Below are 21148 nucleotides of genomic sequence, written 5' to 3'. Positions count from 1 at the left end.
CCTAGATGTATGAGCCTCAAAACGCACAGACATAAGACAGAGATGGTAATAGTACTTACTTCCCCATGGTTATTGAGAAGAAATGAGATAATGTATACAGAACCTACCACACATAAGCATTAAATATGTTAATCTATCACTAATTACGAAAATACAAAAATACAGAATTCCACACTCAGTTTCAGAGGTCCATGGACTTCCAAATCTTCAGGTTAAGAATCCTTAGCCTAGCCTGGTTCCTGAGTCAGGAAGACAACAGCTCTTGCCAATGCCCATGTTTTCTCTCTCAACTCCATCAGCATACACCGAACACTGCTGTGTTCCTGGGATCCCAGTCCACAAGGGTCTTTTGGTCTCCAGTGTTGTCAGCACACAGGAGGGGTAGGGTCATTCCCATCCAGCTGATGAGGTATGGTAACTTGCCAGAGGGCTCATGGCGGAGGAGGTGCTGCAGAAATCCGTCTTCTGATTCATTTAGCTGGCTTCCTGAGAGAAGGCTGGTAAGGCTTCCTGAGGGCTGAGGCTGCTCTCCACCCCACTGCATCCCATCCGTGACACTGTGTGCAGACAAGAGATCCTAAGACACGTGCCCTGGATCCTCAGATTGGCAGCGATTTCTTTAAAATCAGTTCAGGTGGTGTGGGCGTCTGTGAAACAACTCATCTGGAAAGGCCCTTTCTGCCAGTCACTCAATCAACTCAGCAACAAGCCCAAGGGGACAGACTGTGGTGTCTGGGGTTTGCGTCGTGACTCTGTTTCTTACGTGTGCCCTCAGGAATGTGACTTCACTGCTCCGAGGCTTGCTGTCCTCGCCTATGACAGGAGAATGGCAGTTGTACCTGCCCAGGGTGCTCTGTGGGGGTCAAGCGAAGTCGTGGGTGTGGGACCGCCGCACAGCGCCTGGCACGGCAGCCCTCCCAGAATGGTAGTGATTCTTACCTCATCCATCTCGGTGTCCAGATGGAGACCAAGCCCAGAGAAGAGGGTGAGCAACAGCTCACCCCATCTTCCTTCAGTTTATTCCTTCCAACTATACTAGGAGTTCTCCTAGGCTGGTCTGATAAATATTTCCCCAAGTTTGCTGCATGCTGATCAAGGAAAGGAAGAAAATTTTCATGAGGCATTTAAATATTTCAGGGAACAAAAAGATCAGAGCAAATAAGTCACGTTGACACTTGAAAATGACTCTGCAGAGGTGGGGAAGTGGTGAAGCAGAAGAGGGAGGAGCTGGCAGGGGGAGGAGGACTTCGTACCAGTGATGCTCTGCCTCTCTCAGGAATAAGCGCCCGCAGCAGAGTGATGGTGCTTCTAGCCTGGCTCCCTCTGTTTCTGGGAACAGCAGTCATTTCTCAGAAACTTCCCTGGCAAAGGCAGCCCTTCCAAAGAGCATGAGAGCTTCAGTTTGGACACTTAATTGAAGCTGATTTTTGCAGGGAAAGAAATGGATTTACAAAGAAGCAACCAAGAGTAATAGAGGCAGCTGAAAAGGCAGCCAAATCCCTGGCTTAGGGATCAGAAGCACTGGCTTTCTAGGCTGTGGACAACTGTCCGCTCAACAACCATCCAGCCCGGCAGGAAGCAGATATTTTTCTGTGTATATTTGGATCCAACTAGCATTTATCTAGTGTCTGTTGAGTGCCAGGCACCAAGCAAAAAGCTTCCTCTTATAAACTTCATTTACTGCCAATGAGTCTGAGGAGGCGGTACTGCCAGTTTCTTTTTTTCAGACGAGGAAATAGGAACAGAGTAAATGACTGGCTGCGGTTCGTCGCACATCCCCTGAACTCCAAGCACAGCGCTGTCTCCACTAGACCAAGCTCCTTGTCTTCAGGCTCAAGAAAATCCTGTATATGAGCAGGAGGTCAATAAGGTACAGGCTCTTTGTATGAATACACACTTGGACTTTCCTGCCTCACGGCTTCCAGTCACAAGAAAGGGCTTCCAAGTCAGATCCAGAATTCAATGTCATTTTTCTAGCCCAGATCCCCTTAAAAAATGCCATAACAGGGGATACAAATTTTTAACACACTTTATTGATTTAGGGGCCAAACAAGGCAGCATTTGGACAGTTAAGAAAGGCACCTCATTGGAAACAATACATCACAGTGCTGTTGAGTGATCCCAGTCACAGAATTTGAGGATCGGAAGGATAATCTTTGGAACATGTTGTTTAGGACACTTGCTCATTTATTAAAAAGGGTCTCTTCACACATCACGGATGGAGGAAGGCAAAAGGGTAGGACTGTGGCATGTGCTGGGTGGCTGCCAAGAGCTTACCCACGAGAGCAGGTGTGCTGGTAAATCAGTGGTGAGTCGGGAAGGGAGCGAGACCAGCCTGCCCCAACTGCCGCACGACTCCAGTAAACTTGATTTGCTGAGCCACTGCCCTCATGAACACACTCCATATCTCTTTCAAGTGTGGAGATGACAGCTTGATCTCACAGTAGGGAACCAGGGTTAGTAGTCAACTCCTACCCTGTTTCAAGCTACAGGACAGGCAGGACAGCCGTGTTAATTTCCTGCACTCCTGGGCTGGCAAGAGGTTCTGATAAAAGCTGAGGTATTAGGGCACTGGCTTTAAAAAATATTGTCACCAGTCCAGAGTAAATGAAAACATGATTCCTTAGAAAGAATGTTGCATCTCCCTGTTTCTATTTATACCCTCCAATCGGTGTTTTAAAACATTAAATTTCCCCTTTGCTTATACTTTTGAAGACTCCTACTCTCTGTAAAAGAAATCGCTCACTACAACACTGCTGCTCTTCCCAGTCCTCCCTCTCCATCCTCACCCTGACCACCCCTCCCCTCTGCCCAGCACCTAAGAGCAGGGATCATGCCGCAGGGTGATGAGCAGTGGTGCAGTCTCGCCTGGCCTTCTGTTACTAGGCTGAAATAGAGAGGAAACAAGAGAGAACAAAATGGGTTTTTAAAAATCATGTAAATATCAGAGAAGGTTGGCATGCATGCCCCAGCAACCAAATGTATTAAACACTGGACATTTCTCTGCCAGGTGAAAGCTCTCATGCCTGCTGAGGTTAAGGCTCTGGAATTAAATGAAGCAAAAATTGAATCCTAACCACCCCCAAAGGGCATGATTTCCCCATGATCTTCTAGTTCTTACCGGCAGCCCAAATATCACACACACGTGTGCACACATGTGAATGTATATTGATGGATGACAAATATTTGAGCAAGGATCATGCACACTCAATTAGCAAACACTCAAGGACCTCAACTTTGAGACCAAGTGCCTGCAACTGTCCCCAGTCAAAGGGGAGTCGATTCTAAGATCCATGAGGCCACCCTCACCCAGAGCAGGAGCCCAGATTCCTGTAGACACAGCAGATAGTTTTGGTTTCACTCCCTTTCCCTGTCCATTCCCAGAAGTCATGTGCTTTCCAGAAATACCCCATGCCAGACTGGATTTCCGTTAAGAATGGGTGGAATTAGTTTACAGCCATGGAAACAAGGCAGAGCAGAGCCAGCAGACACTCACTTGAAGCGGACAAAGAGGGATGCAAGACGGCCACGTACCCGCAGCCAGCTTCCAGGCGGACAGAGGACAAGCCCTCTGGAGGTCCCTTAGATAGCAGGAGAGCTCAGGTCAGATGGGGACTGGGCACTTCAGCGTCCACTGCACTGAGTCAGCACATTATGCCTGGCAGGTGGTATTATTTACTGGACCTGCCGCTGAGTTTCTAATGGTTTTTCCAGAGGCTGCTGTTTTTGTGGTCCCTCACAGCAGTCTATTAATTCATCTGTTTGCGACAAATCAAACCAGAGACCAAAAGGCACAGCATGGACCCCAGAGAATGCTTAATAGTTGGGGAGATGAGGTTAGGAATAATAAAAGCTGGCTAGTGTCATGGGTGATCTTATTTTGGGGTGATCCTTTCTCGGGGAATCTGTGCCATCACCATCATACTGTAAGGGGTGAAGGATTGGATCTGGAAGGGAGAGGATTGAGTTTAAAATGGATACATCTGATTTGGGTTTCACATCCTGCAGAGAGACTGGGTTTGAATAAATTCTAATCAAAATGATCCAAAAATAAATCACCCTCAAATCACTGTTTTGTTCACATTTGGGGACAGAGGCAAATGTTAAAGATAAAAAGAAACCTGCCCTGGTCTCTCTTTGGGGAAGTGGACTGGCTGCTCTCAGATGCTCATCCTGGATGTTCAAAAGACACTCTATAAATTCAAAAGGACCTTTCACCTGGTTAATTCTTTGGCAACAATCCAGTATTCAAACACAGGTTCCAAATGATTCCTACTTTACAGAATCACGACGCAGATCACAAAAATATTCCAACTTGGCTTAGATCTCTCTATGGTGATACCCTCTCCCAGTAATTTCTGGAATCTATAATGTAAGTGCCTTTTCCCTTCCATTTAGGTTAAAAAACTTAATGATCCCTGTCCACACACTGACTCATTTGGCTTTTCTTTATGGGTGAGAAAACAAGTGGAATTTACAGCCAACAGTCTGTCATTAGGAACTGTGGCTCTGCCTGACTTCACGTGACTCTGAGCTTCCAATTATCTGGTAGAGACAGAATAAATACCAGGGAACTAGGGTACCTGGCAGATACCTGAGTTATTTATTTTGGTCAACAAATAAAATTAAAAGTATGGCTAAAAAACTATACATCTGGTTAAGCAACCTTGCCTATAACTTAGAGTAGGAAAGTGTACACATACTTACATCAACACACACGCACACACACACAGATGAGATGAGAGTTGCACACACGCCAAAGATAGATGGAGCAAGTGCTTTTTTAATAAGTACATCAAATGATATTCTTGCTGCCCTGAGGAAGCTTCCCTCTGCCTGCTCTGCCAATCCCACCCGTTCCCTCAACAGGGATAGGAAGAAGAAAGAATTCCTTTTTGGACCCGACATTAAATAAACATAACCAAGTCTTTACATGTGGCCTTGGAGAAGGCTGCCAGGATGCTTGCAAACACGACATCAGGGGTCTGGGATGCGTCGATGGCCGAGTGGATCCCCCGTTTACTGTAGTACTCCACCAGCCGGGTAGTCTGAGTGTGGTAAGCCTCCAGGCGGATTTTCAAGGCCTTCTCATTATCATCTGATCGGCGGATCAAAGGTTCCCCGGTGACCTGAGAACAGGCGAGGGCAATGAAAGGCCAGGATTCTTAGCAAGGTCTCCTTATGCCAGATGCAAATTTGAGACGCTGTCTGAACCTGAAGTCCTTCAGAGGGAAAGACAGACAATCTAGACCCTCCCCAATAGAGAGCTATGAAGAACTTCACTACTTCCAGCAAGTCGGTCCCAGGAGCAGACCACCTGGTCCAGAGAAGTCAGGGAGCCTGAAACAGCAGCTGCAAGGGAAGGGCTGAGAGAAGGGGACGGGCACAGTCTTTCTCTCTCAGTTTGTGCTCAGCTGTTCAGCTTCCAAGACAAACACTTCCAGAGTCAGAAACAAGGAGACAGATGCCCCTGAGACCAGGAGAATACATCAAAATCAGAGCTGCATTAACACGTAGGATCTCAGTTGCCTACGTATTCAGTGTTTTTACTGAGGTGTCAGCCATCAACATTCTGAAAGTGGTAAGTGAAGTGAGCATGTAGAATTACCAACTCTGTGAAATGTGACCAAGTTGACGATGGCTTTGGAACCTGTATGACCTGATGACCTGATGAACTTGTCTCATATGACAAAGGTAAATCCAGGAAATTCTTACTGTAGCCCACGTGCTCTAAAACAGACGAAATGGACAATTTATGGCAAATGTTACAGTGAGCATGTGTGAGATCCTCCCTTTTACATCTGTAAGAGATTGAAGACTGTCGTAAGAACCTGGCAGTGTTAACCTAGCCAAGCTCTTCTGAATCTGTAGGGCACGGCAGTCACTAGAGAGAGAGGATGTTCTTCTGAAGCAGGGCTGGTCCACAAAACTCTCTTCAGTACTATTCTCCCCACCCTGGCTCTACTTAGGGGCTTCCCAGCAGCTCTTCTCCTGATTAGTTGACCATTTATTTAGGTTGCCACGATACAGAAAAGGGCTGCTCTGGACAAAAGACAGGTACAAACTCGGCCCTGCGAAGTAGGTGGCACTGGTAGTGACCTCAGGTCAAGCAATAAAACACTTGGAGAGACACTGCAGATGAGCCACAGCCCGTGTGATTTATGTGATAGTGTTATTGTTCATGGTTAAGTCAGTAATACTGGTAGAAATAAAGGGAAGATGGAAAGAACAAAGTGGGGAGAAAGACAGTGAAGGAAGAAAGGGGAAGGAAAGAAAAGGAAGTTTCCTGTCTTGGGTTTACATACATCATCTTTCATGGGCTCCTTTGGGGGGTTGAACTCCTCATGGTAGGAACGGCCACTTGCGGGGTGAATCAGCCTGAAAGACAGCAAATGAACACAAATGAGGCTGCCTGAACCCCAGCGGTCTCCAAGATGACAAGCACAGACAGAGAAACTGGATGCAAGGACTTTAATCCAGCAGAGAACCCAGTTACAGGCTTTTCTTGCTTAGGAAAATAACTGGGCTTATGCCAGAGTGAGTTATGTTTTCTATTTTGACTCAGTGTTAAACTGAATGGCTGAAGATGCTAACACAACTGCCTAATTCAGGACTGAGAGAAGGCACTGTGGGGCCGGTCTCACACAGCCATTCATTTACTCACCCATTCATTCAACAAGAATTTACTAAGTGCCTAGTCCGATTTAGGACTTAAGCTGAATCCAGGGGCTACAGAGCAATGAGTCAAGATCCCTGCTCACAAGTAGTGCTTAAAGTAGACGGGGAGACAAATGTGGAAATAACGAACTACAATAAATGTGGTGATCCTTTAACAGAGATCTGGGCAAAGTGCTATGGGGGAGAGAGAAACTAACCTTATTTTCTAACCTAGTGTGGTTATAAAACCAGAAAGAAGCTACAGGAAAAACATGTGCTATGGATGCCAACACCACTAGACGATGCTGCACACCTTTGGGACCACACAGGTACAGAGAGCCCAGTCATCAGAGGGCAACATTCAAAGCATCATGAAAAATGACATATTAAACAAGTCATGGAATAAAGAGCCCAAGAAGAAGCATTTATTTGGCACTGAAGATGTAGCTGGTAGTTGCATCTGTGCTGTGTCCCCTGAAGCAACAAGCCCATGTTCCCATCTAGGAGTGGCCATACCACAGGAGCCCCAAAAACCTAAGAAGGGAAGGAGGCAGGCCAAACACTGCTCAGGAGCCAGGGCCCACTTGAGTTCGTGTGGTTTTCCACTTCTATGCCAAACAAGGTCTGCTTGTTTAACTGATGGCTGTTCTCATGAAGTTCTGTTAGACCAGAGCTTCCCAACATTTTCCACTTTCTGGCATGCACAGAAAAAGTACTTGGGGTGCTTGCTCTGGGGGCTGAGGGGATCAATATCTCGGCGCATCAGAAGGGAAAGTCTGGGTTAGACTATCAAAGTCACACACGTTTGTAAAATGTGATGCTGTGTTTTAACGACAGCATATTTTGGGGGGGGGCATTTATAGAGCATGGTGGTCCCATTTACAGCATAGGGGGCAAGGTGATGGCAGAATGAATACATTATACTGAATGGGCCTCTGCCTGCAATCATGTAACATAAGGTTGGGCCCTCTCTCCTACACTTGAGTTGCTGGAGGGGCTCCTCTGGTGCATCCACTGGGAAATGACATCCACTGGGAGACGCAGGGAGAGGAAGATGCTGGGCTCCGCTGCAGCTCTCCCTTTGGGAAGGGTGGGGGGCAGCAGATGTGGACCAGGCTTCCTTCACCTTCTGGAGAGCACACGGCACATAGCAGCCAGGCTGCAACACACACAACCCTCTCCACTCCACATCTTGACATTATCTCTTGCTCACTCTCAGATTCCCTCAGCCATCTGCTTCTTCCTCACTCCCAAACATCGCTTTAAGAGGAATGCAAGGCTCACTCCCTAGAAGCGAAATGAAAGAAAGTCCAATCTTCAAGTTCACAAAATGGGTCTGGTCTCAAGTACCAACCAAAACAGCTCTATGAGCCACTAGGTCTGGCCTGGATGTGGAGGTGAAAATGGATGCTGGGATGCTACAGCCACTGCTTGCTGCCTTAAGGGTGACACTTCAGACACCTATTTTCCCATCTTCAAAACAGGGATGGTACAAGACATTAGGTTAATGATACCAGACAGCCAACACTGAATAGGTTAAAACCAAAAATCACCAACCACATTTATGCAAGAAATAAAATAATAACCCATAACATTATTAGAAGTGGAGTCAGAGCCAATTCAGAAGATATTTACAGTGGGGTCCTTTTCATACCAGATTTAAATAAAGATCCATATTAAACCAACTAGTTCCTGTCTCTTTTTCTTACAACAATCAACATAGTGGACCAGGAGACAGAAAGCAGGCTTTTGGTGCCAGTTCTACCATTGACATGCAGAATGAACTTGGAAAAACACCTTTACCAGTCTGGCCTGTTCTGTTTCCTTCTCTGTGGGGAAAGGGGGCCACACCACACCACTCACCATCAAATTTAGAGACTGAGTCTTGTTCCCTCTACAACAATTCCATAGTTTGTTCTTCAGAATCTCTCGGCTCCCCACCAGCCAACCCCAGTTAAAAGCCTCCATCACTTCACATCAGGCTCCTAGGTGGGGTCCTTGTCTGTTTCTCCTTTCCCTCAGTTTAGCCTGTATGCCAGGACCAAGCAAATGTTCTGAGTGCTAGATTTGCCACAACACCTAGTGGCTTAAGAACATCCCAGCACTCCTGACTCTTTGTCACATCCACCCTCTTCACCTGGCAGACTTTCCCCAGTGAAGCCCCAAGTCTACCTTCCCCACACATTCTACTATGCAGCCTCGGCCATTCCTCCAACTCTGGACAAACATTCTGCCACTAGCCCCAGCTAGAGCCCCTCCCCCAACCCAAACTCATTCTTGCCTCTACTCCCTCCTGGGAAAGCCTCAGCAAGATCCCCTCTATCCAGGAAGGTCAAGTTTGACTTCACACCTCTCTTAGCCAGCCTTCCCTCCCTGCCCCCAGGCTCTCTTACTGGACTTCCTACTGCAGTTAACAGCCCAGGTTTCATGTGTGGCTTGTAGACTCTCTGAGGTCAGAGATGGGCATCAGCACATTGTTCTTCTATATCCTCTCCTGGTCCTCTGCTCCCAGAGTCTGGTGCTGTGCACAAGGCAGGCACTTAGGAAGCCGGGCCAATAACATCAAAGGCCCCTAGCGTCACCCAGTACTGTTAACATCTGCCTTACACAGCCAAGACCCTAGCCCTGGTGATGTCCTGTCTTGTCAATCCTACTGCTTCTTGGACTACATCAGTTTTGCCTACTCTGTGCCAGTGGGGATGCAAAGAAGCAAAAATTCCTGCTTGAAGGAGCCTATGCGACAGCTAGAAACATGAAACCTGGATCTTTGAAAACAAAATTAATATAAGGTGGACCCCACTGTATCTATTAAAGCCTTCGAGGAAAACACCTCTAACACTCACTCTGTTGTCTGTTTACAGGTCTGCCTCTCTCCGTAAAGATATGGACTGAAGACACATGGAAGAAAGTTCAACCTCATTAGGAAATCAAAGTAATAAACTTTACAATAGGAAATTATTCTCTCCCAACTAAATCCAAAAGTTTACATGTACTATGATGGTTATAACATCAATTTAACAGTGGACAACTGGAAGAAACACAAATACACAACAGGGGAACAATTAAGTAAATGATGGTTCGTCTACTGTGAAATAGGCTCCAGTTAAAAGCAATGGTCACGGATGTCTGGTTCAAGAGGGTAGGCTGACCACCTTTCTGAGACTCCATTAAAACGAAGAAGGGATAAAAAGCTATAGCCCGTTAACAAAGAAAAGAATGTGGGGGTTTATTAGTGCTTGAGAGCTTCGCACATATTTCTGGAGGGCACAAAGCAGATGGCAGAGTGACAGTGAAAGAGGGTAGAGGACACTGTAGCCTAAAGCAGTGGCATTCTTTCAGAACAAACTGCTGAAGCAGAAGCATCCAGTGTTGACTACTATAGAGAAACAAGCACTTTTAAACAAATGTACATGCAAAAAAAGCCAGTGATTTTTGCTAAGGTGGCTGGACCTTAAGCAAGTTTTTCTTCAATTTTCTAAACTCTGTGTAGATGATCCTATTATTTTTATAATTAATAAAAAGCCTACAGCAAGGTATGGCAACTCCAACTGGAATCGGATTTAAAAAGCACTACACTGGAGATACACATGTAAAGAGCTCAGCGTCTCTGAAGTGCCCACGAAAGCAGGGCTCTGAACTACGCACATTATGTTATCCACCATGCACAGGGGTTCCCCGAAGCAGGATTATTAACCCCACTCTGAGGATGCAGCCTTAGAGAGGTTAAGAAACTTGCCCAGGGTCAGAGTTAAAAGGCTGGAGAGGACTGAGTTGTTGCCAGACTTCAGACCCCTTGCTCTTCTGTCCACATCCCCGTCCCAAGGCACCGAATAAGACCAAGCCATGATGAAATGGCACTAAGCTTCATGGCTGGGATTAGGCAAGAGCCGCTCCCGTGGAAGCATGAAAAGAAGGGATCTTCAGGGGACAAATACCTTCCTGTGATTCTCCGGATCAGCAGAGAGTCTGGGATGCTGAATTCAATCACAGAATCAAGCTTCTCTTTCCTCTTCTCCATGAGGTCATCAAGCTGTAAAAGAGCGTGTGGCCCACCTAAGCTACCAGAGCTCAATCAGACCCATTTCCCTCAAAGGAATGAAGAGATAAAGGGCCAGAGTGCACCTTTTCGCGATGGTGATACAAAACCAAGCCGCTCACCATTTCTGCCTGCCTCACAGTCCGAGGGAAGCCATCCAGAAGAAAACCATTTTTGCATGCAGGGGTCTCCAAATTTTTCTCAATGAGCTCCACAACCATTTCATCGCTCACCTGGAAGTCAAAAACAAAAGTTTAAATCCATTAATTAGGTGACATTAGCCCAATTCCAAGGCCACAAGTTTGTCTCTGTGTAACCCAATTACTAAACTGCATGTTTTCTTGATCCCCAAAATGCAAAAATAAGAGAAAATATGGAGTGACTTCATTTGGAAGATGCAGTTTCATGATTATTTCTCTGGTTGCCATATACACATTCTCTCCCCCTGGGATTCTCCTGTGTTCCAATACTCTGGATGAGAAAAGAGGATTCCAGTGCCTGCCACCCTACCAGGAAGCCTCTCTGGCCATTAGTCAGAGCCCTAACCATCAGATAACAGCTTCTCAGCAATCAGCTGTCCTCAAGACACAACAAAGTGAAGGCATAAAGCTGAGAGATTACTTGGGGACGGCTCCAGGAGAGAATGGGGTTGACCAGAATGTAGAAAGGCACTAACTTTTATCTGCTCCCCAATTTTGATCAGGCTAACAGTAAAGTGGCCCAAGCCATCTTAGACATGACGCAACAGAGAAGTTCACTGACCTGGCAAGACTGGGTCAGAACCAAGGAACTAAGAAGCCAGCCCAACTCGTCTCTGAGCCTCTCTTAAAAACCCCAATGAGGATCCTTCCAAGCTTCCCCAAACTGGTTTTCCTCCTGGGCTTTCACTGGAAGAAAGGTTCCCTGCCAGCATCACAGGGAAGGCTGCCCATTTTGGTAGCTAACGCTCTTATCTCCTGGGACCAGCTGTGAACTTGGGGACATAGTATAAGCTCTGCAACTAAATGAAGGCTGGAGATAAGTCATCTCGTTGCCACATCCCAGTGCTTTCTCAGTGCAGGACCTTTCACCAAGACCCAAAGTCCAAAATATCTAAGTTTCTGGCTTAAGGCCTCACTAACGTGAAGGGAAAGCTAGGAGAAAAGAGGCAGGTGGGCGCGCAGGCAGGGCTGCTCCAGCTCCAGAATCTCAAAGCTGGACCAGAAGTAACTCGGCCTAGCACCCTCCCCAACCAACATTCTAAGCTATGTAAAGACCAGACGGCAAAGCACAAAATTTCTGAAGGTGAGTCCCAAGGCCAAGTCCCAGAATAACTCAGTTACAGTTAAGCTCTGGCACTGATCAAAGAAGATTTAGTAGATAATAAATTGTATTTGTCCAATCAGGTCAACTGGACTAAAGACAAGAGAAAATGCTATTATATTCCCCAAATAAGGATTACTTTTGTCAACTGCTGAGCTACTCCTCTGTTAGAGGCAAAGAACACCGAATCACAAAAGTAGATTAAAAACACTCTGTGACTTCTTTAGTCATCTCCTGAATACACCCTCGAGTTCTGGCCTAGGGATGGCAGTTTCATTTTTGGCCTTAAAAAATGGGTACATTACAAAATGTGCCAGCACAAAGGAACCTCAAGAGTACCATGAACAAAATAAGTGCCATAAATTCAGAATGAACCAAGCAACTTGCAACTGCAAAAGGTCATATAATGTGCCAGTTTGTTAAAACACCCTATAGCGTGGGGCTGTCCAACAGAACTTTCTACAATGATGGAAATATTCTATATCTATGCTGGCTAGCAAAAACGTGAAATGCGACAAGTGAGACTGAGGAAGTTAATTTTAAATTAAATTAAAATTAATTTCAATAGCTACAAGTAGCTGGTGGTTACTCTACCAGGCAGTGCAGATCTAGACTCTGAGGAATATCAATATTCACTGGTACCCCCGAACCTACCAGCTTCCCGGCATCCATAGTTGCCTTTAGCTTTTTTCCCAGCTCAGAGCCAGAAGCCACCATGGCCCTCAGCATGTCCCCAGTAGCCAAATGGCAGACACAGAAGTTTTCAGCCAATTTGGGTGCCTGTGGAGGGCAAGAAAAGAACAAGAAAAAGTTAACAGTGCAGGTCCTGGAGTCAGACCGCCTGGGTGTGAATTTACTGGCTGTGTGAACTCTGACAAATGCCTAAAGTGTAACAGGGATAAAAGTACCTTATATTATAGTTTAATATATGATTATAGCATTGTAGTAAGAAATTACACGAGATAATACATGTAAGGCATTTAAAACAGTGCACCTAGCACACAGGAAGCCATCATAAGTATCAGCTATTATCACTACTTCCACTAGACACACTAGTGACACATAAGCTTCAGTTTCCTCGTTACAAACGGGAAGAACAGAAATCGCAATATCAACACTTCACATGGCTGCTGTGGAGTTTAAATGAGTTCATGTGTATAAAGCACCTGCCACGACGCCTGGCATGTCACGTATGGAATGAACATTTGCTGAAGGAATGGACGTGTGGTTGTCAAGCACTGTGGCCACTAGCCTGGGAGGCAGCTGGGGCCAGTGCAGAACGCAGTTCAGTTCTCCTCATTCCCTGTCACTAGGGAGCTGCATTATCTTGGCCAAGTCATTTAACCTCTCAGAGGCTGTTTCTGCATCTGTTTAAAATGAAGGCGAAAAGGCTCCATCTCAGAAGGTCGCTGTGAGGATCAGATGAGAGACACGAAGAGCACCTGGCAAACAGTAAGTACTTGCCGAGTACCTTTAGGAGGCAGTACAGCCTTTTGGTTAAAAGCGTGGGCTTGGGAGTCAAACTGCCTGGGTTTTAGATACCAGATTCACCAGAATGGATATGTGACTCGAGAAAAATAATATCACTTTTTAAAATTTTAAATTTCCTCTAAGTAAAATGGAGATAGTAATAATATGTATATCACTGGGTTGATGAGATTATATAGAGTTCAGCTTATGCAGGGCCAGGCATATAGTAAGTGCTCAGTGAGCCTTAGCTGTTACCCTTACCCTGCCCTAATTCCATATTAATTCCTATGGAAAGAAAATACTTACTGGGATGTCTCTTCTAAGAACCCTGCTGGGAGCCAGGGAAACAGATGCGTAAGAGATACAGCCCTGTCCTCTATGAGCTCAGTTTGGTGGACTATACAACAGAGTGAAGACTAGAAGAGGAAGAGACTCCGGACAGCTCAACACTGCTTTTATAGCGGCAAAGAATAATCCAGAACTCATGAGGAATACAGTCAGTTCAAGGAGCCTAATACTTAGTTTTCTGGTTCAATTGTTTTGTGAAGTAAGCAGGGTTGGAACCTTGTTCAGACCAGTTCTCTGGGAGTTTTCTTAGGTGCACACAATAAAAGTTAAGCAGATGGGGCTCAGTGCAACAAATGCTGGTTTGTGACTCATGGACTGATTCAGTTCGATCAAAGAACTGACTTCATAGCAAAATGGAAGCCAGGGATTAAAGTACTAAATACTTTAATATTGAAGTATTAAAAACTATACTTTGTAACTTTTACAAAAAGCTTTTAAAGTTTTAACTTCACAAGGTACAGCTTTAGCAAACTGGCACAATATGAAGAAGTACAGTAAAAAGTACGTTTTAACACTGAGGTACTAAAAACTGTACTTTGGGAAGCCAATAAAGTTCAGGGCCCTCTGGCAACAGAAAACCTTCTGGTCCTCCAGGCTGGCACAGTGGCCGCAAACCTAGAGAGTTGTGCCTGTCTGCCTATCTTTCTTCTTGGCTGTTGAAATTAAGTTGGGTGGAAAATTTGGAGGTCAGGCTTGTTCGAGGGGAAAGGCTAACCAAAACACCAGAGAAGAGCTGTTAAACCTAACCATTCTATTTTTATCACCCCAAATCACAGGACTCTTCTGTGCTGTTCCAGGTGAATGGATCCTACGGCTGCATGGAAAAACACTCCCAGAGGGACGACACGGCATGGTGGAAGACTGACTCCTTCATTTCCTGCCGGCTGCATGGGAGTCAATGAGCAGGCTGCCAAGAGCGTGAACTTTGGAGTCAGACAGATTTGCACAGGAGCGCTGCTTGCACTCAACAGCTGTATGACCTTGGGCTAGTTCCTTAACTTCTCAGAATCTCAGTTTCCTCACCAGTCAAACGGGGATAATGTCTACTTCACAGGGCTCTTAACTTACCTTGTAACCTCGGGCCAGTGATTCTTTGAGACTATTTTCTCATCTATAAATTGGATATATTATTACCATCACTTGGTAGGTAGGAGGAAGAATGGAAGACTCTCAACAAATTATGGTTCCTGGTCTAATCCCAAAACTACCCTAGCATTTGTTAGTCACTCACCTGACACTTCCTGCATGGTGCTCTGCACCAGCATGTATTGCTTGCATGCACATTTGTTTCTGCCTCTACACCTATACTGATAGCAACAATGTGAAACAGTGATGCTGTTCAAGAATCAGTCATGAGTTCAAATCCTACCTTTGCTATTTTATGTCCTGGGGCAGGATATAGACTCTGGGTCTCAGTTTATCTGTAAAAAGGCAAGGATAACAACAGGAACTACTCCTAGGGTTGTAGGATTAAATGAGATGACACAGTAAAGTCTTTGGCTGGGGCATCTGTCACATAACCCAGCAATGGGTGACTATTTTGTGATATTACACCCCCTAGAGGGCAAAGGCTGCTCTGCATCTCTAGCACTGAACTTAACAAAACATCCACAGGGTAGGAGACAAATCTAACCCAGGGCCACAGAGAGCAGCAAGAGCAGGAGCTTTGGAGTCATTCAGATGCAAGATCAGCCAATCACTTGCCCTGTAACTTAGAGAATAAGCCCCTCCAGCTTCAGTTTCTCTAACTGTAAAAGGGGGAATAAGAGTGCGGGTCCCACAAAGTTGTGTTTGGGCTGTGAGTGTCTGTGCACTGACGTAACTGGCAGAGCCTGACCTGTAAGATGGCAGCTGATGCCCTAAGTGTGCTGGCCTTGAAGAGCTGGCGTCAGTGGGACACACGGAAGGAATTGTGAAAGGGGCTGACAGAGGAAACAGGAAACACATCTTGGTTTTGGCCACACTGCAGGAACACCCAACCCAAAAAGGGAGACAGGGAAGTAAGGTTATTTAAATAAAATAACAAACTCAAGTGTTCTAGATGTTTCAAAAGCAGGTAGCTTAAAAATGTTTAACTACTTTAGTTAAAAATAAGAAGTTTTAAAAACAGATTACTTCAGCCATGCCAACATGAAATTGATAAAATATTATGTATTATGAGTTATGCAGGTATAAAAAGAAGTACTAGTGGTGAAGAAAACAAACATTACTGAGCAGGCACTAGGCACTAGGAATTCTATATTAAAGACTGCAAACATTTACCAATGGGGACCAGGCAGGCAACACATATGAAGTGGGTCAAATATAAGCAAAAGTCAGCGAAGAGGGCTATGCAGGGGACAGGAGAGCACATGGACCATTTAAGTGGCAGCGTCACTCAGCTGTATGCCACGCTGAATGGAGGCCCAGAACCACCAGATCTGACTTCGCAAGAGAAACGGGAGCTCTGGATTTTTAAGTGAAACTTCACAACTGAAAACACTGTGTGGTCAACTTATTATTTTGAAAGCTGACAAATAAGAGGAATAAATCAAGTATTTATCCTGCCTTTATTATACAAACCATACCAAATAGTAGGTGAGAAGTTTCTCTTTATAGAAGTACTTCAGCTAATAAATGAAAAGGGAATGAGATAATTAGACCACCATTTTGCCACCCACAGTGAATTCCTGGACCCAGGTACTAACCACCAGAGACAAGCTGACAGGATGTGCCTCCAAACAGACAGCACGCCATCACCTGTGATGCAGCGGGACCAAAACACTGAACCTGGGTCTGCTTAAGTGCATGATCAAACTACAGGAAATTTACAGGAAAGAGAGAGGAAAGAGGAAGATGTTAAATACGGTATGGGGATACAATAAAAAATCCCCAGAAAGAGGATACTCCTAGGATAAATAACTTCCACAAAACAAACAAAACTGCAAGGAAAAAAAGGGGAATCTGTAAATTAAAAGACACTTGAAATGATCACATTTGTGAGACAAATAAATGGAAATGTGAACTTTTACTGCTATTATTGTTTTTAAGGGGACATTGTGCTTATTTATAAAAAAAAAGAATTTCTCTTCTAGAGATATACACTGAAATATTTACAAATGAAATGTTACGATGTCTGGGAACTGCTTTAAAATTACTTGTGGAGGGAGAGTGGATGGGGAAGGAATGGCCACCAGCTGATGTTAGTTGGGGCTGGATAATGGTACAAGGGGGCTCATTACACCATCCTGTTTTCTTTCATAATAAAAAGTTGGGGTGTGTCTGCAGGCTGCTGCAGGCTGCCATTTTGCAAGCTCTGAATTATGAACACTTTTTTTTTTTTAACTCCATAAAACTACAGCCACCAGGATTTCTATTGTTCCAGTTAAGGAAAGAAAGGTGTACAGAGGTTAAGCGACTTATGTAAATCTTACTCCTTCCTCAAGTCCCAGCTTTAATAACATCTCCTCTACTTCCACAAAGCCTTCTCTGACCAACTCCCATCATATATACACCCTTATAAATCAGCAATCAGGTATAATTTTCTTCAAAACTTTCTGAATACATCAACCTTTACATAGAGATACATCCAAATTTGGGGGGATATGCCACTAAGATGAGGGAATCGATAATTAGTGAACACTTACTATGTACCAGGTTGCCATCGACATATGTATTATACATGTATAATAACAATCTTCCAATATCCTTATGAAATTTTTGTCTAGGGGGGCAAGGACCTTATCAGTCTTGTTCACTGCTCTATCTCCAGTGTTTGGTGCTCATGAAAAGTTGAATGAGCCAGGTAAGCATTATCCCCATTTTTCAGGTGAGAGCACTGAGGCACAGAAATTACAAAGCTATAAAGCCCTTCTCTCAGCACTGGGATGGGTTGTCCATTTCACAACTACTGAAATTATTAACTTCAATATGAACGAAGAAAAAACAATCGATGCATCTGAGCTACCTTGTTTACCTCATCACAGCAAAAGTCTGCAGACTTTGGGATTAAACATTCCTGGGCTGCAGGTTACCTAATAACTGAGGGTGGTAGCAACAGAAAGGAGAATTCAGTATTTCTGAGGACAAGGGGATTAGGTAACAGTGAGCCCCAAGGGCAAATCAATGCTGGCTATAGAGAGAAAAGGAAAAGTGGTCTATCTTGACCTAGTGGCCAGAGCCCAAAAGCAAAATAACAGGAATGAACTGAATCTCTCAGACTTCTCTTCTCCTCATTACCCATGTGAATTTATCTTCATCCATTTCCAGTAACCCCACCAAATGCCAAGTAACGTGCTGGAGAGTCACAAGAGTCCCGAGGAGTAAGACATATGGTTTGTTTGGCAAGACTTTGGAATCTTTGCAAGTGCTAGGAAGAGAAGGGGGGACACAAAGCAGTCCCCTAGAACCCCATTCCCTTAGGAGATCAGATTTTCAGGAATTCCCTCTTTAGATCCTAACAACAGGCAAAAACCTGAGGCCCCCCGAGGCGGGGGCAATGCCAAACGCCAGGCAGGCAGAAGATATTGATGGTAATTCAACCAATGGGCTTCTGAATCCTAACAGAGATCATAAATCTCAACCTTGCTCTATGGGCCCATTAGTCCCAGATGCCAAAGGAGGCCCCAGAGTCAGCTAGGGCAGAGAGCAACTTCAGACTCCAATTACCCAGAGTCCGGTGGCTCCTGAGGTTCCAGGCTCCATGAAGTCAATTTTGCAAACTTGGGAAAGCTATCTGACCTCTCTCGGCCTGTTTTCTTACTGGTATACTGAGACACTCCCAGCTTAAGTGGCTCAGGCAGGTCAGACCCCACTTCCCTTACCAGTACTTCTAATCAGCACAGGCCACCTCCCACTTTACCCCACGTGCAGGAGATGCTCCTGCTCCCTCAGTCATTAATCATTACACGAAACGTACCCCTACCCGGAGTGCCTGGAACGTAACCCTTGAAAATTCCCTCCCAAATCGCAGGTAGTCTGGGGTCCCTGCCTCCACTCGGGCTGCAGTCTTTACCCTTCAAGTCTTCTCAGCTTCTAACCTCTTAATAAGGGATCTAATCAGTTCTTAGATCTCCTACCACGACACCTCAAGCCTGGACCCCTCAAGAACTCTAACCCTAACTCAGACTCCCTCAACCTCCAATTTGGACCCTCCCTCAAACACCTGCCAGAACCCCATATGCCAGCCAGGGCGCCCCCAGGCCTCAGCCCGCGGCCTCGCTCCACGGTGACCCAGGCCGCCGGCGCCCCCGACCTTGGAGTTCCACCGGTTCCGCTGTCCAGCCCGGCCCCGCAGCTCACCTGGGTACCCTTGCCGGCCCCGGGCGGCCCCAGCAGCACGGCCCGGATGCCTTTAGGGTACTCTTGGGCCGGCTGGGCCGCGGGCACGTTGGGAGCCATGGCTGCCGAAGCCTCTCACCGCTCAACTCGCCCGCACACCTCGCAGGTTTAACGCTTCCAGGGCAGCGCGCCACGCACGCCACGCATGCCCAGCTCGCCGCTCACGCTGGCCCGTCGTCACGTCCGTCAGCCTGCTTCTCCCATCCCTCAGCGTGACCGACATTTCACCTTACCAACCACGTGGCAAAACTGGAGAAGACGTCTTTCGATTGGACATAACCAGTGAGGGAGTAAGGAAGGGGCGGGCCATCATGGACGGAGGGGGCAGGGGGTGGGGCTCGAGGCGGGTGTGCGGAGTGGGCGGGAAAAAGTGAAGCAAGACTGAGACCCGCCTAGGAGTTCTAGGTTGGCTTTTGACAGTTAATGACAATGGCAACTCCGATGAAGTATTTTAAAATTGCCCGTCGGCATATAAATGGACAAAATCAGTCTTAGACCATAAATTGGCAAATATGTATCAAATATCCTTTGGCCCAGCAATCCCACTTCCAGGAACTCAAATGACATAATCTAGGATATACAAAAAGATTTGTGTAACAAAGATACGAAGTGTAGCACTTATAACAGCCCCCAAAGCCCAAAGCAAATTGAAAAAAAAAGGCAGTATTCTAAATGTTCAATATTAAAGCTTGGTTAAATAAATTGTAACAAATTTGTGTACTGGAATCCCCCCATGTTTAAAATATTTAATCACACGGGAAAATATTCGCCAAACAGTATGCAAAATTGCAGTTACAAAAAAATCCCAATTTTGTTTGTTACAAGGGGGTGATCTCTGCATAGCGTAATTACAGGAGCTTCTCCCCTTCTTGTGCATTTTTATATTTTCAAAAAGTTCTATAATGAATTCTGTCATAAACAGATCAACTTTTTAAGTCAGGAAAAGGTAGTTTTTCTCAAAAGAGATGACCTTCTCTTGGACAGCTTTTTGGTGTGTGAAAGTTTCATCTACACCCTCCATGAAGTAATCCCTGAGGTCCTGGCAAGACCACCCCCAAGGGCCCCTTTGGACCTTTAGTTGAGAGTGTGATTATGAAACAATTATGTTTCCCCACAGGCTTGTCGCAATACATTTTCTACATCCTGAATATGAATTTGCTATCTCTTCAGCTTGGTCTCTTCTGTTTTACCTCCCCAAAGAAGTTCACATTCATTCCTCATCCCCACACTGGACTTCCACAAGGTCCCTGACCTCGAAGGAGGTGGAGATTGTTATGCCCATTTTCCAGGAAGATATACAGTGATCAGCCCAAAGCCACACAGTAGCAGAGTCCCAATGAACACTGGGAATGACAAGCTGGTGCCCCGAAAACCACAGGATTCATGGGGGTGAGGATGAAGGTAGGGAGCAAGTGCATTTTCTCCAGTAGAAGCCTCTGGTGCCCAGAATTCACTTCAATCCAAGAAGACCAGAGTTTATGGAGGTTTGATGTGCCCAGGGCACCAGACAAGGGGCAATAGGAGCAGCTTTTCCTTTCTACCCTCAATTCCAACCATCCATGGAGCCCCCAGGAGAGAAAGCAAATCAGATTACACATAAATACACAAATGTCAGGTATATTCGCTCACTTTTAAAAAAATATCCTAGTATTTGGGCATACTAAGGATCATAAAGGGAATATTGACAGCCCTGGGGAAGGAGAGAGTACCTCATTTATTTATTTGCTCAACTATTAAATTTTAATAATAACTGCTATTATCTACCTATTATTGGTACTGCATGCCAGGATGGTGCTAAGCACTTTATATGCATTGTCTCATTTAATTCTCACAACAAACTGTATATGAGGTAACTACTTTATTATTTGCATTTTTTTTTTTTGGTTGGGGGAGGTAATCAGGTTTATTTAGTTTTTTGTTTTTAGAAGAGATAATGGGGATTAAACCAGGACCTTGTGCTAAGCATGCACTCTACAGCTTGAGCTGTCCTCTCCCCTACTGCAATTTTTTAAATAG

The 21148-nt window shown here is 45.4% G+C and overlaps 1 protein-coding gene across 3 annotated transcripts; it reads right to left on the bottom strand.

The window, feature by feature from the left end:
* Positions 1–2011: 2011 nt before the first annotated feature.
* AK2 (adenylate kinase 2) lies at positions 2012–19324 on the bottom strand. Of its 3 annotated transcripts, none has more exons than XM_010952138.3 (8): positions 19094–19324; positions 12650–12775; positions 10816–10926; positions 10593–10687; positions 6306–6378; positions 4934–5129; positions 3497–3581; positions 2012–2887 (listed from the first exon to the last, which is right to left on the bottom strand). In XM_010952138.3, the coding sequence occupies exons 1-8, from the start codon at positions 19190–19192 to the stop codon at positions 2746–2748; spliced, it is 927 nt and encodes a 308-aa protein (XP_010950440.1). In that variant the 5' UTR covers positions 19193–19324; the 3' UTR covers positions 2012–2745. The 3 variants fall into 3 exon arrangements, with proteins under 3 accessions (XP_010950440.1, XP_010950441.1, XP_010950444.1); XM_010952139.3 differs by having other exon boundaries at positions 3535–3581; positions 19094–19322; XM_010952142.3 differs by lacking the exon at positions 3497–3581 and having other exon boundaries at positions 2748–2887; positions 19094–19316.
* Between the last annotated feature and the right edge of the window lie 1824 nt (positions 19325–21148).

Source organism: Camelus bactrianus, chromosome 13 (genome assembly GCF_048773025.1).
Source record: "Camelus bactrianus isolate YW-2024 breed Bactrian camel chromosome 13, ASM4877302v1, whole genome shotgun sequence".
NCBI lineage: Eukaryota > Metazoa > Chordata > Mammalia > Artiodactyla > Camelidae > Camelus > Camelus bactrianus.
Note: the sequence above shows the minus strand (reverse complement) of the source record. Positions and strands in the feature narration are given on the sequence as shown.